At 34.2% G+C, this 18,996-nt stretch overlaps 1 protein-coding gene across 1 annotated transcript in view; it reads left to right on the forward strand.

The window, feature by feature from the left end:
* LOC148828301 (formin) overlaps nucleotides 1-18,996 on the forward strand; it is a 114,438-nt gene that overhangs the window by 76,605 nt on the left and 18,837 nt on the right. The window contains exon 14 of the mRNA XM_088925627.1: nucleotides 11,567-11,618. Coding sequence (XP_088781753.1) covers nucleotides 11,567-11,618 — 52 coding nt within the window. The remainder of the gene's footprint in view (nucleotides 1-11,566; nucleotides 11,619-18,996) is intronic.

Here is an 18,996-nt window from a genome sequence, read left to right on the forward strand (position 1 = left end):
ACTGTACATTCCCACTTCCTTTATGGATTACTTTGCACTGTCAACATTAAGTTTTATTTGCCTAGCGTCTGCCCAGTCCTTTTTGTGAGTCCCTTGCAACTGCTTCCATTTTGCCACTATTTTGTATTGTATGCAAATGTCACTATTTCTCTATTTCTGCTATCAGTGATCATTGATCTAGATCAAGAAGAGTAGTGGGCCTAACAAAGGTCCCTGTGGTATGTCATTGCTTACATGGGCCCAATTAAAGGTTAGATTGGGAAACTGGATTAGCATGCAAACTGCAGTTTATTTACGATCACTTCACACCCCTGAAGAAGGCTCCACAATCAAAACATTGTGTGTTTGTCCTTTATTTCTATTTTTCAGCATGGAATTAACCTGTACTATAACACTTAGAGGTGATACAGTACCTCTTAAGATGTTGTTGTGTGCTGATTCCTAGTTATCAACACAAAAACATACCTAACCTTGGTATAATTAATTTGAGAATTAACCTTTTATGTGGAACCTTTCCAAAATCTTTCTGGAAATCTAAATATAAAGTATTATATGCTTTGGGGGTCTCGCCAGTCAGCTTTCTTTTAACGGAGGAGACTCCTGTTCTCCAGGTACAGTACCTCTTTTGTATTTCCCATTGCCACCATTTGTCATATCTGTTTTTGCAATAAGCTTACAAGACTTGTAAAAATTTTCTATAAACAGATGCACATTTTTTGTGAAGTATTTAATAAATAAAATGTAAAAAAAAAAATGTAGTACTTTTTCTACAGGGGTACCAGTGGACTGATACAGAAACTGATACAAAACTGATCCAAAAGCTCCAGTAATAGTATGTCCAGGCATTTTAAAGTATTCCAGTTCCAATTAATTAGATATTGTTGTTTAATTAAAGTCCCAGAAGGTTGGAAAGTCTGGTTTAATCATTGAAGTTCAACTTGCTTTATAGATATTATCCTGGCAAATGATTAAATCATGTCAGTTGTTGTATTTCCCTGGTCTTTAGAAAATAATTATTTAAAGGTTCCTAGAAAAGCATTGGACTATGACATGAGGTTGTGTCTCATTATATTTGGTAATATGCTCAAATTAGATTCCTGCCATGAATACATATGGGCATTATGTGTGTTTGAGGTTAATAAAGGTTAGCAGAACAGACTTGTTCTACTGAAAGTTAAGTTACTAACAGTAGATGAAAGGGGTGTGATTTGCATGGCCTTTAACATTATTTTTTGCTCCAGTGGATCATTGTCTACAAAAACGTACATTAGTTGTTCTTGTGAAATTCATACTAATGCAAATGTATTATATAACATAAAGATGATATTAGCATAGTATTAAGTTCTTAAATTACTAAATACTGACCACTGTGACCACAAGTACTGTAGTCTTTAATAGTAATAGCCTCTATAGACTATATAATAGTCTCTATTTTTTTCTCTAATAATACTTCATACTGGCCAGTGAAAGCTTTGTACTGGTGAAATAATATTTTTACAGTTGCATTGGTATTTTTTAGATAAATGCAAATAAATGGATTGTGCCACAAAACCTTATACAGTATATTCTATAGGATGTTCTCATTCCAATATAAAATACTGAAGTCAAAACACTGAAGTCATAAATTGCAGAGAAGAACAGTGTCTGAGTATTTTCCTTTTCATTGGACATACACTTAATCATAATACTTTGAGCAGTGTATATTGTTAAGGAAAGTGTGAGATGATTTATTGATTAACTGCTAAATGCTTCAGTAATTCTGTATTTTATTTAGTTATTTGTATATGTGAAAGAGTAGCACTTGCAGTGCACTTGATTGCTAGTGTTTTACTGATTTACTACTGCTTATTCTTGAATGTGGCATTCCAATGCTCCTTTTAATATAGGTTTGGTATTCCTGTAGTGCATTGAAAAAAGCAATATGATTTCTATCAAGACTTATATCTTTATGAATTTTGTATTACTCTGCATGATATTTTACTTTTGTAATGTTGGAATGAATTTTTCCTTTGCTTTTGCGGGTGTTCAGTTTTTTAGTGCTTCAGGAGAGGTATACCTGTACTTATACCTCTCCTACCTGTACTTAACCTACTATAATATATTTTAAAAAACAGTACTGTCCCAATTTCAAAATAACAATCACACTGCATAATGCATGTGTAATTTCACAGATTAACTTCATAATATGTCAGATGGCTATTAACTAACACTTGAAGAGGCAACCATTTCAACTTAATGTTTCAATAACAAACCCTTGTGTTTGTGGAATGTACTCAAGACCTAATCTCATTTCAAAAGAATGAAAATATTATATCAAAGATCAGCACTTAGTTTTACTTTCAATAAATTCAATGGTTAACTAAAGTTTAAACTAATTTGCAGTAAATGGATGCACAGCAGATGACAGAATTTTATTCTTTCTCATTCAGTTTTTGTTATTTGCAAAATAAACTAAGTAAACTTAAATAAAATGGTTTTTTAAGCTTGTGGTTTCTAAGATGAAGTTTGTTTGGCTAAACAGGAACAAAGAAACAAGTTCTTTCTTTGAACTATCAATACATCTGTTCCTGCGTAATATTTACTATGAAGTAATAGCACAGTGGTCTTAACTGCAGAGTGTTAAGCTTAATTGCTTAAGGACGTCTAACAACTTAATTTTTAACAGCTCGGTATTGCTACTATTACTACTATTTTTGCACAATGAGATAAACAGCCTCCTCTTTTTGGAACCTTTCTTTCTTATTCTGGAACCTATGGATATAAACAGATGTGAACTCTGTTAAAGTTGTCTCATATGTTCCCCAAATTGTGGTGTTATCTTTTCTAACATAAATACCTTTAATTGTTTCTTAATCACTAAAAGGTAGAGAAAACCATATAAAATTATTTCTTCAATAAAAGATTAATAGGAAAAAAACAGAAACAGTAATAAGCTCTAAAGATAAACTCAGCTCCCACATTTGTCATCCACACAGCCCATACAGTTGTCAGATGTACTGTTGCAAAAGCCTACCTGATGTGAAAGATTTGTTCTGTTCTATACATAGGGGAATAATATCATTGTAACTGACTTATTATACATGTTGAACCTATTGAACCCATGTTGTTACAGGCCCCTGCCCCATCTAAACCCCTAAACAACCCCAGTAATAGGCTTACAGTAGATCAATCTGCTTGATCCAATTCATTGTACAATAGGTAGGAAATGCTGTCATTTGATTAATTCAAACTGCATTCTCAAGCACATAACTAAACAGAAATCACACAAGCCAAAAGGGGAAAAGCCAATGAGGAAAACATTTTAAGGCTTAAAAGAATTACTGTATAGCACTGGCAGAGAAGCCAGAAGACACAATGACACATAATTCTGACACCTTCTGAACTTTAGAACTTAAGTGAAGGGCACTCCTGGAAACAGCTTTCTAAAATTTTGGATACAATGCAACATTTGAAGTTGATGGGTTAAAATCAGAAAAGAACAAAATGTGTAATCAAAAAACAAGAATAGGTTGTGACTCACAAGCTTGTGAATATGAAGAATGCCGTACATAATAAAAACAGAAAACAAAAACTTGTTCTAATCTTCATCTTTCTGTGGTTTCTTAAATCTTTTTAAATACCACCTGCATGCAATCTTTACCTCAACCACTTAAAAAAGATGCCTGCAGCATAATAATTTTATGCACCATCAAGAACATGCTGATGACAAACAACAATGCAAGGGATCAGTGTTTTCGGAAGTATATATGTTTATAAGTGGAGCCTAAATTTTCTGGCCAGCAGAACAGGCACTTTAATCTTTCAAACTACTTTTGACAGATATAACTGTTAACATCACGCAAGGATATCTACATTTTAAAAGATAAAAGGGAAAATTACATGAATTGCTTGTGGTAGGCAAAAAATATTGTAAAACAATAGCCTCCTTCTAAAAAAAATGCAAATGAGGTGTCTAGCAACAAAATTGCCTCCATATGTTTTAGGTAGTGAGTGAAAAACTAAAGCAGAAAAAATCTCATAATTGAAGATCCCTAAAAATCTTTCAATATGTGCATGGCCAATTGAATTTATAACCAAGGCATGAGTAATGTATTTGTGTTGGTGGATCACAGAACATTAAATCTGTGGAGTTACATTGTTGTTTTTTATTACTACTAAATATTTATATTGTTTTCGGAACTTATATCTGAGAAATTCAGTGTACATAGAGATGAGAATGTCAACAAATTGTGATGTGAATCTTCTCAAACTTTCACTGTTGCATTTGGCTGAAACAAAGTCGAAATGGTCAATAAAAAATACACCCCTTACAAAAACGCATGTATCTACTCACTATAAAATATAAATGTTAAAAAAGTCAGCTAACACTATTTTGTAAGACTTAAAAGAAAGGAAGTTTATTTGGCCCAGTCATTTAATATCAATTTTAAGATATAGTTTACCATCCATCCATTTTCTAAACACTTTATCCAATTCAGGGTCACAGGGGAGCTGGAGCCTATCCTGGCAAGCAACAGGCACAAGGCAGCGTACACCCTGGACAGGGCAACAGTCCATTACAGGGCACACACACTCACACCAGGGCTAATTTTCCCAGAAGCCAATTAACCTACAAGTATGTTTTTGAACTGTGGGAGGAAACCAGAGCACCCAGCAGAGACCATACAAATATTGTTTACCAAATGTACACTGTTCAGAGAAGACACAATTAAGAAAGAACAAGCAACTAGTTTTGCCTTAGAATTTGTCTGTGTAGGTCTGTTGTTACGAGGTCAAAGAAGTCTTTTTTCCAAGTTCTGTGCTGGATCCTGTTTGTGCCATGGAAATTTAAAATATTTTTCTCATATTAATAATTTAAACTATTGTAAAGTCGTAAAATACTTAGACGATATAGGTACTGTGGTTTCTCTTTTCTAATTTCAAAGGGCATGTGTTTATCTGTTATTTTTTGCATTTTTTTTTGTTGAATGAGAACAAAACAAAGAAAAAATCATGATATATAAGCCTGGACTTGCATATTGTTAAACTATGCACACCCAAGGCAAAATCGTGTCAAGTATCTGTTTTAGTTTTAGCACTTATATTTTGTGGCGCCAAACACCATATGCCAGAATAAAGCTTCTGAGCAGTAATAAAAGGGAATATTAGCACCAATGAAACGGCAGTGGCTGTTAGTGGTGTGCAGGGTGTGTGTAAATCTAATTGGGAATTAATCTCAGGTATGCAAGACCTGCTGGGAGCCTACAGTAAGCCAGTAAGTACCCTAGTCTGTCAGTAGTAGATTAGCATGAGAAGGAGCTTTGGCCTTTAAACTTCGATCTCAGGGATCACCTGAAGGAGCACGTCCTGAAGCTCTCCCTGCTGTGTGGCCTCAACATAGACATGTACCACCCGGCTACATTTACACCAAAGAGCGTAAATGAAACTTCAGACAAAGCCTCTAACTAGCAAAATGGTTGCTGCCTTCATAAATCACTCTTTATCATGTGTAACAGGCTGGCAGAGGGAGGGAGCAATAAAGTGCTTTGATGCCTTTTGCAACATATTCTTTTTCCAAAGTCTGTGTCGCAATAACAATTTTGTTTCTTGCATATTGAGGAGGCTCAGTCCTTCATTATAAAGTGATAGAATTGCAGACTTTTTTCCCCAAGGCTTATCTACCTCTTTTAATGACTGTACTACTATAGTTTCCAAAACTATCCAACATTTTTCGAGTGGGGTTGAGCAGAAATAAATACAGTATATCATGAGTGACCAGCTTATGATGTTTATTATTATTTATCTCTGATACTCAAATACAGCTACTGTACTATCTGTAACTATAGCCAAAATCAGTGTAAATACAGTCAATAATTCTGTGCACCATTGACATGTCATTGTAATGTCATGTCCTTGTTTTTTAAATCTGTTTATGATTTTTTGTAATTGTTTTCATACTATTAACATCAATACAAACATCTTCATTGTTAGGGAGCTAGACCTTTTGTCTTTGTAAACAATTTCATTTATCTTTGTTGTGATAATACCCATTGGTTTTGTTTAATTCATTCAGGTTTTAACTGTTTAACGTTAGAAAATACCTGAATTTATGCTAAATTAAAAAATCAAGAAAAAGTCAACATTTAGTCTTTGACAACATATAATAAGCTTAGAATGCAGACATAGATGTGAAGGATAATGAAATCCGGATATGCACCTAATACCCATACACAGTAAAGAGTCTACTGTTATTAATAATTACCTTATTTTACAATTGCATCAATAGATTGTTTGGTTGATTCTGGATTATATTTTCTGATTATTCTGCAAGTGCATGGCCTGTAACAAATTTAACTTAGCAATGAATCTGCTTTTTCATGCCACCATTGATAAATATTTTCACTGTATAATCCAGGCATTGTTTTGTTGTTTAACTTTGCTGACAAACATTATAAATTCATGCAGATTGGCAGCTGGTTTCAAATTAAGCCTTTTGCTGACAAGGAAGTCTTTAGAGAAGTATGAGTAAATAATTTGAAACAATTAATCTTCTGTCTTGATTTTGAAACCTTTCTAATTCACGTATTGTTACTATTTTGTCTTTAATTATATGGAGGATACATGAGATAGAAACTTGAGTTATGATTTCAATTTTGTTTTTCATAACAAAGATTAAAATGATCTTTAGAAAAAATTCTCTTCATTCTCAAGTGGCTCAGCCAGTAAAGACACTCGCTAAAACACACTGTGAGTTCTATGATTCAGGCATCGTTGATTCGAGCCTGGGTCATGTCCCTAGCTGATTAGCTGATTGTGACCAGGATTCCCCAAAGTGCTGGCACACAGTTGACTTGAGTGCAGCCGATGCAAGAGCTTAGTCGGCCAAGGTTCTCTCAGCTCTAGGGCACATTCAGGTCTGTGGTGCTGTCAGTGACGGATGCACTTCTGCTCCTGTCATAACTGAATCTCCTGCACAGACATGTGTGACATGTTAATTAGTGGCCTGAAGGTGGACAGGTCAGTGAAATTTACCTACACTTCCTTATCCTCAAAATTAATAAATGTATATCAGGTGGGTTTATGATAAAAAAAACAATTGGAGATTCTACATGTTAAAAAGAGGTGTATCATAGTGTCAAATACCTGTCTTTTTAGACAACTAATACTTGATATAAAAGAAGGAATCTGTTTGGTTTAGCTAGGGTTTCCCTCATTAATTAGCAATGATGTGCATTGTCTTTTTGGCAACTTTGCTTGGATTTTAACAGAGAATGAAAACATATGGTTTCATTTAGCATGCACTGTTATTTATAATTCCTCTGGATGCATCAGCCCTTACAGTAAAGCTCTGAAGTGAGTAACACGTTATTTTCTCCGAGCAGACTGGTGCTTTTACCAAATTTGCTTGATGTTATTTTAACCAGCATTCCTGTTAAAGAAATTGGTCGTGTCACTGTCATCTTCAAAAGATCATCTTGCTGAGTCCTTAAGCTGTTTAATAAGGCTTAATCACATCCTTGAGTTAAATTGTTATATGCAGTGTGGCTTGTAACCAGTCATGAAACAATTCTGTGATCAGGAAGCTAAAACACTGGCAGTGACTGACCACTGGCACGTCTAGATTACCTCCACATGACTTTTGTCTCTCTTAGCCCATTGTATCTGCAGATTTGTTATCAACAGTACGAATGTTCTTATCTGATTTAATTGAATTATCCTCAGTGGATCTCAAACTTTTACAAAACATTAAAATTTGTGGAAAAAGTAAATACAAAGTGATAAAACTGCCATGCTTTATTTTAATTTGTGTCACTGTGGGATTGTGTCTGTGGTTCACAATAAAAGAGTCATTACTTCAGAAGTTACATACATGAATTTTGTTTTGATATACTTAGTCATGGTTTTCTCATGTTTGGATGGTTATAAGATTTAATTTTAAGAGGTAGTGACTGGTGTACAGTATATTAAAACTAAGAACAATGTTTTAAGAATATGTTTCTCTGTGTTGGTTGACTTAATTAGTCTGATTTTTCTCCTATTCTTAGAACTGTGTGGGTGTTCTTAGAACAGGAGAAAAAAAACAGGAACATTCATTGGTCTTATGCAAAAGAAAATGTGCATTGTGAAAAATTCCTGGAATGTTTCTTAATCTTTTCTGAACAAGCCTCAAGAAACTCATGTACAGTAACATAACCTAAAGGTTTTGACAATCAATGGTCAGTTCATTTTCATTACATTACCCCTGTGTGCAGTGTTTTCAAAGTGCTACTTCGGTCTTTCTCTCTCAATGAATGCTTCCATGCATACCAGATTATTATAACTGACATTGGTAAGTGTCCTAATTTCAACAGTACAGTTACAGAATATCTTCCTATACAAGAACTGAAAAATTTGCTACATAGTCATTGAGAGGTTTACTGTATGTGAAATTAAAATTATATATTACAAAAGTTGAAAATAACAATATCAGGAGATAGAATCAAAACATTTTGACTTTACCTTATCACAACTGTAGCTAAAGTAGGTAAAATGGTTTGGTAAGTGTGTCCGAGTTTTAAAGGCCTAATTTATTGTCCTTCTCAGCATGTGAGTCTAATAACTTTCTAGTTAGCCACTACTGGTTTCACATTTACAGAGAGAGAAAAAAAGTCACACATCCTCTTATACTGCCAATCTCCTGAACCATCCTGCCACCTAAACACAGTAACACACTTTGGGGCCAGCTAAGGCGCCAGTAAAATTGAAGCATGGCCAACAGCGTTGGTCACAGTCCACCTCTCCCAGTCTATTACCCATTCAATTGTACACCATCTTCCTTTGACCTTACGGAAGGCATGTTCTGAGCTGTTGTGTCACTTTTGACTGTGGTTACATTTGACAAATAAGCTTACTTACCCACACACATGTAAAACTTAGTCAAAGTACCGCCTTTTCCAGCCAACGAAACCTTCCTTTGAAAATTTGGGGAGACTTCCCTCTCTTAAATCTTCAATTGGGAAAGGTCCCTGGTCATTGTAAAAAGGATGAAACTGGAAAAATGCAATAAATCTGAGATCACAGGCAGTTTCTGGCCTTAGATAAATTCTTGCACCTAACACTCACTCGACACACACATCTGCCTTCCATTTAGGCCTTTCTACATGGCAGGAGTCCACCACTGCCTGCTCGTTCTCAGCTGAGGTACACTGCCTGCATTTTATATGAAGGCCCTTAGTTTACTTCACCTGAGAGCAGTCCACACGTACTCAACTCCAAGACGAGTCAATGAATTCAGCGGTGTACACATTGTCCTGAGTGTTTTGTTATTTTTGCTTGGTGTTTCACTTTTATTGATGGTGAAACTTAAAAAAGGGGGAAGTTGTTGTCCACACAGCAGGTACAGCACTAGCGCTTCTACTAAGATCTTTCTATATCCATACTCTTCAGCCACACTGACCTGCAGAGACCACCCACTTAGGCGATGAGGGAGTACTTCAGTGTCCTTAACTTCCAGTTTCTGGGTTTCTTTTTGCATATTTTGTCAAAGATAAAAACTCTTAACCTATTAAGAGTGAAGTGAAGGTCTGTTTTAAAAAGAACAAGGGGTATAAAAAGTATTAAAAGATGTTATTTGAGTAAAAGAACTGTTCTAAAAATAAGTAACAGAGTAAATGTTCCCCTCCAGAATATTACTAAAGTAAATGTACAAGTACTTGAGTATATCTTGATGATGCTAAAGTATTAGAAAGTCAAAAGTAGCCATCCTTTCTGCTGTTGCTATGACTTTCACCAGTTCTGTTTAACAGTGGCACTACTGTATTTTTCAAATCAACAAATTAAATAATAGTAATATATTTTATCCAGAAATAAAACAATCAATGAAAACTTTCTAGGATCAAATTTAAAACTTATGACATTTTATTTTCAAACTGTTTGTAGTTTCCTATTACTTCTAAACTACTTTCTTAACTACTAAAAGCATGCTCCACTTCAATTCAAGCTTTATTATCCTCTGGCAGAAATTTGTTTTATAGCATAGTCCAACACAACAATAAAAATAAAGACAATTCTTACCAACAGAGAAGACAGTACAATAGTGTTACAGGGGATAAGAGAGTTACTTCACTGTACATTGTTGGAGAGCGATATTGTAATGGGGATGAAAGATTTCCTGAGTCTATTACTTTTGCACTGGGGGACTTAGAGGCATCTCCCAGATGGAAATAGTGTAAATTTACAATGGAGGAGGTGAGACATGCACTCCATAATTCCTTTGACATTCTTTACAATCTTTTGTATGCAGAAAATATTTAAGTTGATTTCATGTGCTCCAATATTTTTTAAACTTATTTTCACTAATATTCCCAACCTATTACAATTTAACTTGTTGCAAAACCAGCAAGTATTTTAAGAGTATACACTTTCAATAAATGACTTAGAATAATAGAATAATGTGAAAATGGTTTTATCTGCCTTGAGATAGAGTTTCCAAAAAAAAGTCTCTTTTGTTGTTTTTCTATAAATGGTGTCACAGCATTTATCCCATCTTAGGTTTCTATGTATAAGTCCCATCCCAAATACTTGTAGTCATTGACAATGTCTACAGTCTGACTGTTAATTATAGCAGGTTAGAGGGCTATTACATTTTTCCAAGAATCAGTAACTGGTTCTGATTCTGAGTCCGTGATGATTTCCTGGGTCTTTTTATTAAGCTGAACATGGCTGTGTCATCAGTAAACCTAATGAGACTGTGTGTTTGCTCTTACAATCTTAAGTGCACAATAGTACAGGAGGGGGATATATTCCCTGTGGTGATCCAGTGGAAGTGTAGGGAATGGCAGATAACCATTTCCCAATTTGACCTTTTGAGACCTGTTTGTCAAGATGTCCAGGACCCGTCTTATCAAGTTACTGTTTAATTAATTTGGGATTAATTTGAATGTTAAGGACTTCATTAAAACAAGCTTAAAACATAACATAACTGATCTTCACAAGATTGCAGAATTCTTACACACATGTTGTCTGGACTATTATTACAGTGACCATTAAATACGTTAAACATAGACACCCTGTATTCTTTTTTAACTTTTATTATTGTGTTTCCTGAATGGTCCATTTAAAAACAACAAGGTCTGTTGTTGGGCATGCAGACACTTTGCACATGCACCTCTGCTTTACCCAATCAGAATCCTAGCTCTTGTAAACATCCCAGATGGAACAAGGAAAAAGATGCTTCTGGGAAATGAATTCGAGTAAATGTACCATCTCATTCCAAACCAATTTACTTGAGTAGAAATCAGTATCCAAAAAACACAATATATACTCTATGCTTCTTTTATAAAATGCTTATAAGGGACTATACTCTATATGTGTACTATGTGTGCATCGTTTGTATGGTCTTTGTAACTTTTTTTACTTAGATTGATAAACGAGACCATAGTTTTAATGAAACTCTAGCTTGATTAGCTCACATGAACATAAAATCAGCCATCTTGCATTTTACTTTTCCACTTCAGTGTGTTGCATTTTTCTAACACCTAGTAGAGTAGGATTTGATCTTTGTCATTTTGGGTGTTAAGTAAGTTAAGTACTTTTTTTTTATTTGCAGCTCAAAAAGAATACACTTCAGTGGAGGAGCAACAAGAAACAGCCCAAAAAAGGTATGATGTTTGCATTTGGAGGTATGATTGAAAGATTTTTTTTTAATGTAAAAAGTGGTGAGATTTTGTTTAAATCATTCACTTGTTTAAAAAATCATATTTGTATGATCTAATATTAGTGGCAAATATGTAACTATTAATGTTTAAACAATTTGGGCAAAAGAATAGAATGTATCAAATTCATACAGAATGTCAGTTATTTATATTTTTAGTAAAAAAGGCCTTATGTCTCAAAGTTAGGGAATTTATTAAACTCACACTGTCTTTGGTTACTCTCATAACAAACCTCATCCTTAGGTTAAGAAGACCTGTCATAATTGAAGCTGTAAACTCTTGCAATCATTACTTTGAAAAGTTGATGTTTTGTGAATTATGTGAAAAAAAGATTAACATAGTTTGCTTGTTGAGCTGTTTTAACATAATACCCTCTCTAAAAAGGTTTTGCTTTGTTTTTTAGAAACAATTTGTTTAAACTCTTGTATGTAAAAATAACAATAAATATTGGTTTCTACTGTATATACTGTACAAAAATTAGTAAAGCATACTATAGATTTGCTAATTTATCCTGTTCACATCTCCATTATAATATTATAATATTTTCTTCAGAAGCTGTACATCTGAAAGATTTGAACCCAGTGTATTGTCAATTCTTTAGTACAGATAAAGACTATTTTGTTGTATGATTAAGAAATTTGCAAAGCTGTTTGTAGTAATTGGTACTGCCTAAATTTCATGCAAGGGAAAATAAATTCAGAGGCTGCTAATGCACAATCATACAGGATTCATACAAGAAATAGTAATTTACAAATACACAGGTTGTACCTAAGTAGACAGTAGAATAAATGCTGAAAGTTGGATCAAGGCCAGGATTAAACAAAAAATTAAACAAAAATACATATTAATATGTAACTAAATATTCCTTTGAAATTCAATTTGAGTAATTTTCTCTTTTTTTTCTGTTGGTAATGCAGAGAAATGCAATCATGTTTTAAGCATTACCTACAGATTGATGTGGAAAAGTCTGAGCTTGTAACACTATCTGAATGAAAACATATCTGAAAAATATATTGGAAACACACATTGCTGAGAGCAAACGTGGTAAATTACTTTCCTTACATTGTATTAAAGAAACTGAAGGTGTTTGTTACATTGTTTTTTCATTTCAGTAAAATAAGCATAACAGGGTCCCGATAGCACAACATGAAACACAAAGTGAATCTATTAACAATTAGAGTGTTGTCCTTTTAAAGTAATCATTCAACAGTTTCCAAATGTTTGTAAAGACACCCAGCACTCAGCTGCCTTCCTTCAAATTAGCACGGTTCATGAAGCTTTAGCTTATTAGTTGTTTTTTTTTAAATGTTTTTTAGCTGTAGATTTAGGCTGACACAGCTTTAGTGAAATTGATAGACTTAGAATATTGATCAAAGAGCAAATCACATTATAGGGCAGGTTTATGATGTTCAGCTTCTGTTTTATTCAAAACGAAGGCCATTAAAAGAACTTCTGTGGTGTTCCCAGTGTCACACCTCATTAAACTGAGAGCCACATTATGAATAAGGCAGGCCATGTGTCTAAGGCTTCATTGATTTAAATCATAGCTGTCGTAGCTCTATGACTTGCCTGTCATGTATGGCACATCCACAGAAATAACCACAATAGCCTAATTTCTATGTATATGAGAAAAGTCATACAGATCAAAGAATAGTAGAGTAAAAAATACTTATTAGCATTTCACTGAAACATATCAGTAATATTCCCTGACAACAGACGTGTTTTGAAAAAAGGAGGCAGGTCACTAAGCAATATGCATTTTAAGAAGCTGAAGCTTTTTTTGTGGATTAGAATAAAATTAAAATCTGGAGTAAAATATTTATTTTCTTGTTATGACCCTGAAAGAGTTGTGCTGCACTAGAATTTGAAACAGATTATTGACTTTGACTTGGTCTCATTAGAGCTAAATAACAATCAATAACCTTAGGTAATTCTCTCTCTGTGAGCTTTTACTGCCCTATTAAAACTTTGTTGTATTTTTTGTATGGAGAGTCTCAGGTGGACAAGTTTTAAAATAGAAAAGTTCCTTCTGGGGATCACAGAAACTTAACAGTTTGATAAGTACTAAGCACTGCACTTGAAAGCATAGGTTATGATATTGACTATATTGGTGAAATTTTATTTTGACTAAAAATAATTGTTGTTGTGGTCATTGTGTAATAATGTAACTAGACCAAAATACTATGGCTATATATCCAGTTAAAATAGAAAAACCAAGCAGTATTTATAAAAGTAAATGGTAATTGAGAATAAATATGCACCTGACCTGTAATTTGCAGTCTGCATATGAAAAGGAGTGCTCCATTTTTTAAGATTGTAGTAGGTCTGCTAGGTTTTATAAATGGATGAGATAGCTATCAACACTTTGATCACTTATTCAAATCTTCTCATTAATAATAAGGGCTGAGATATTTGAAAGCTGAACTATTTGTTCTTACTTACCTAGTGGTGTGCTTTTTATGCCTGAGACATAAGAGTCTATATCCAATGTGTATTGATTTTTATTTATCATATTTTAATTGCTCAATTTAACAATTATTGACTTAATTAAACAAGATTGATCTATAGCCACTGATTAAATACTGTATCTGTATAGAGTATGAAGGACTGGAACTGTCCAGGCCAGAAGTTTTATTGTTTTATTGTTTCTTAACAAACTATTTGTCTTGTTATATATAACCAAATAATTGTTTTGTTAATACAAAGCAGTTGTAATAATATAATAATAATTGTCAGTAATGTCAGGGATTTTGTCTTAATAGGAAAATACTGCATATACCTAGAATGAAATGTAAATTTTCTGTTTTTGTATGATTTATAAGAAAAAAGTATACAGAAGTCAGATATTCATTAAACGTACATTTTAGCAGAATTTGGATTATTTTCTCTTCATGACAATGTGATACTCTTGAGTAATTGTTGCATAACCACTAAATCATTGCAGTTGTAAAGGAGCTAATTGGACACATGAGTGATGAGGTGATTTAACCAGTTGAATGTCGTACCTGGTGAAAATCAGGTGGAAGGAGAAAAATACAGATAGTAGTCATTATGCCCTGCTTATCAGGAAACACCTTTGCACCATTCGCATGGACTAAATCTCCTCAGGTGGATTAAAACTCTGAGTCCATTTTTGTGTAGACAACCCTAATGGATGTCAATGAGTGTGGCACAGATGTGCAGAACATTGTACTCGTTGTTGTGCAACAAACCAGTCGATGGGGAGATCCAAGTGTAACAGTCTGTGCAGTAGCAACTATTTGCCACAGAACTCCACTTGTAGTGATTAAAGACAAGTTGAGTACATGGAGTTGCATTGAACTACTCCTGAGAGCTTACCTGCTGCCCTTCCTGTGGGCTCATCCTGATGTGGCTATATGCCAGTAGGACACACACTTCCTCATGCTGCTCGTGTAAAAACAGTTTTTTTGCAGCATTAGAATGTGCCAGCTATGCTGTGGATGCCCTTGCCATGACACTTCAGTCTCATTGAAGATTTGTAGGATGAGTTGGGGTGATGTACTGTATGTTATCGATGGCTTAGAAACCAGTGAGGAAGCAGAGGCTTTTGCAGGTTGCATGAGTAGAATGTAACGGAATCCTAAAAGACAGACAGCTTGAATTGTTTCCAGTGGTGGTAATACACACTGCCAACCTGTGCCTTTCTAAGATCCCTGATGACCCAACCAACCTTTGAGCTGTGTTAATCTGTGTTAAGTGTTAATCAACATAGTCAATTTACATATATCATGTCTGTTCAATAAAATATCGGTGAACCTGCCACAAAAATACTGTAGCACTTTCCTGAAAACATTTTGAATTTAGTGCAGTTATAAGTGATGCTCCTTTTGATGCTCAGTGTATATATTTGGTGTTGTACTATGAGGGGTATGATGCAGTGTCTTGAATTGAAGATTTGATCTTAATCTTTGTAAAGTAAGCCTCAATCTCAGTTAGATGCAGAGTAGTAGGTCTGTGATTGAGCAGAGGCTTTAAGCAATGTTCTTACAATTTAAATTTCAAATTGATAACATTATGTCCTCCTAAGAAATATACAAGCATATATATACATCCTTTGTTAGTTTCTTGAATTAATTTCATTGCTACATTGTTGACGTTGTATTTTAGTCATGATGATGGTGTTTGTGATTTACATAATTACTTTCTCGGGCTCATTATACTGTCCGTTAATGGAAGTGTACTCCGTGTACATTACTGAACATGTTTTCTCACAAACATGCAATATTAATTTGTTAATTTTATGTTTCTCTTTTTTCGGAGGTTTTCCTAATATATCCAAATTTTATGGCTCATTAAATTGTCCCTTATTTCTGATGCTCGCCTTCACATGATATGCAGGTGTACATTAGTTATGCAGCAAAATGAGCTGTAGGTTATTGAGAACATAAATTTCAATTGTCAGGATTTTTTATTTTTATTGGTTTAAGGACATTTTGTAGCTTTCATGTTGTACATGAAAAATGTTAGGTCACATCTTGAAATAACAAAGCATAACTTTATCCTGCATTTCAAAGGTCAAATATGTAGCTCTTACAAAAGGTTTTGTTTAAAGTCACTTAAAGTGTGTCTTAAGAAATTCAGCCTGCGTCATGAAAAGGGCAGATCATATAGAGGCATATTTTGTTTATAAGACTGTAAATCCTATGGTGAATTCAATGTATTTAATAAGACAACTTTAATATAGCATTTGCTGCAATACAACCATGAATTACTAAAATGTGATTTTAAGCAAAGAGTAAGTAAAAATAGCTAAAGAGCAAATTGTATGTAGTAGTCCTAATTTTTTTTTGTGGTAGTCATTTAACTTTGATTTTCTCAGACAAGTTGGAGCTTTCCTGTGTATAACTATATCTATAACTATATATTTCTATATTACTATACAGAAACTGTTTTCTTTACTCTTATTTCATATGGCTGAAGTTTAATATAGGCCCTCTAGAACTATTGGAATTATTATACATTTCCTTCTAAATACTGTACATTGAAGGGTAAATGTTGCAAGCTACTGTATTTCTCACAACAGAACAGTACTTCAAGAGTATTTTATTTCATTTCTATCAAGTTGCTACTTTGTTTTCTTAGTCCTTTTATTTATTTTGAACAAGAGATCTGGAATGTTATATTAAGTCTCTGCAAGCTTTGAATTGAAAGAACACATTCCTTTTCTATGAGGTGCTATTTAGGCCATTATTCAAACTTTACCTCTCATATACACAAATTGCTCTCACATACACACAAAATGCTCTCACACTCTCCATTTTATCTCTCGCATACACACAAAATGCTTTCACATTCACTAGTTTTACCTCTCATATACACAGAAAACGCTCTCACGTTCACTAGTTTTACCTCTCACATACAGTACACAGAAAATGCTCTCACGTTGACTAGTTTTACCTCTCACATACACAGAAAATGCTATCACGTTCACTAGTTTTACCTCTCACATACACAGAAAACTCTCTCACATTTACTAGTTTAACCTCTCATATACACAGAAGACACTCTCACATTCACTAGTTTTACCTCGCACATACACATAAAACACTCCTTCACAATGTTAATAAAATGAGAGGCAAAATTAGTGAATGTGAATGCATTTTATGTGTATGTGAGAGGTAAAACTAATGAATGTGAGAGGAAAAATGGAGAGTGTGAGAGCATTTTACGTGTATGGAAGGTGAATTATGGCCCAATGTAGGTGGGCCGTCTAAATGGCACAATGTGATTGGTTGAGAAATTTTATCAGCAAGCTTTCTCATTTTCTGCTGTGCTCCAAGAAGGAGGAAAGAAATCAACCTCAACTACAACAAGCAGTAAGCCAAGCCATAGGTTTAATTAATAACATCTTAGCCACACCAGAAGCAATGGCTTCACTGTCATCCGCTACTGTCATCTGCTACGACGCCCGCGCCCGCGATGAGTGTTCCTCCTTCAACACACCAAAGCCTAAATAAGTGCTTTATTTTTGTTAATTTCGACTTAATGGTGGTGGTGCCAAAGCTGGGATTGGAACATTAGCACCAGTATCAGCTCGGAAGCAGTCTGTACAATACGAATCCCAAAGGAACTTCGGGATGTAGCAGGTCGGGGTCGGCGAGGATGCAGACAGGAATTCAGGCTCGTTTTTTAGAAAGGAAAACTGGTCTTTATTACCAACACAGCAGCAAAGACCTGCCACTTGACCTGCTGTTTAGTATTTCTTTTTACTTCACTTATCATTTAAGACTCATTAGAATTCATATTTTTGACAATGTATGAGGCCATAGTGTGTTATCTAATGGTAAAGATCATTAATCAAAAAAACAGACATTTCAGTTTCTTTTTTTTCCATTTTTTTTAATCTCACCACGGACATTTTTTTTAATAGACTGATTCTGTCTTCTTCACATTTATTGTTTAACTTTCTTCTTTGGGTTTTTTACTGTTATTGCTTAAATAAGCTATTGTCAGATGTTCAGAGTTACAAGAGTTACAAAGATTGATGAAATGTGCATTTTGTCATTTTTGTTCAAGAAAGACTACGTTCTTGGTTACTTCTTCAGACAAAACATTTCTAAACTTATTTCTAAACTTATTTCATCTACTTTCCAGCAGTCAGAATGAATAAAGGTAGTAAAATAATCACAAAACTTGCCTTCCTTGTTGTTATACCAGTGTAAGTCTGGAGAACTCAAATGTCAATTCCATTCAGTATTTGGCATTTGCACTAGTTTTATCTAGTTTCAGCTATTTTCCGTTCTGCTCAATAAGAGCTAAGAGCTGCGTACATCAGAAAAAGCTTTAGCCTTTCCATGTCATTAAGTACTGTATAATAATCAGTTTATATTTCATTAAATATATTATTGATAAAGAAATATAAAATATTTGAAAGCTGTTTTAAATACACAAAGGACATTTCTTTAATTCCCGTTACACTGTTACAAAATGTACTGCACAGACAATGGAGTGGTGTAGCAGTGACATCACACAAGTCCTGGAACACCCATTTATGAAGATAGGTTCTTTTATTATCCCTCAGCAGAGTTAAGATGTGTTTCCCTAAGATTTGTTTGCAGTCTGACTCATGACCTGAGTCATAAAGAGTTCTGATACAAAAAAGGACAATTAATCACAATAGTGAAGCTGAAGAAGTTCTACAAAGAGCTTTAGAAGTGATGTCAATTTCTTTAGGAAATCAAAGAACCTTCATGTGGTCCTGGAGTCTTTGCTGAGAGTATAGGAAAGGAAGAATGATCTACGATACTGTCTTGGAATACTGAATTTCTGTGAAGTGCGTGACTGATAACATACAATAGAAAAC

This window comes from Atractosteus spatula, chromosome 9 (genome assembly GCF_055471065.1).
Source record: "Atractosteus spatula isolate fAtrSpa1 chromosome 9, fAtrSpa1.hap1, whole genome shotgun sequence".
Classification (NCBI taxonomy): Eukaryota; Metazoa; Chordata; class Actinopteri; order Semionotiformes; family Lepisosteidae; genus Atractosteus; species Atractosteus spatula.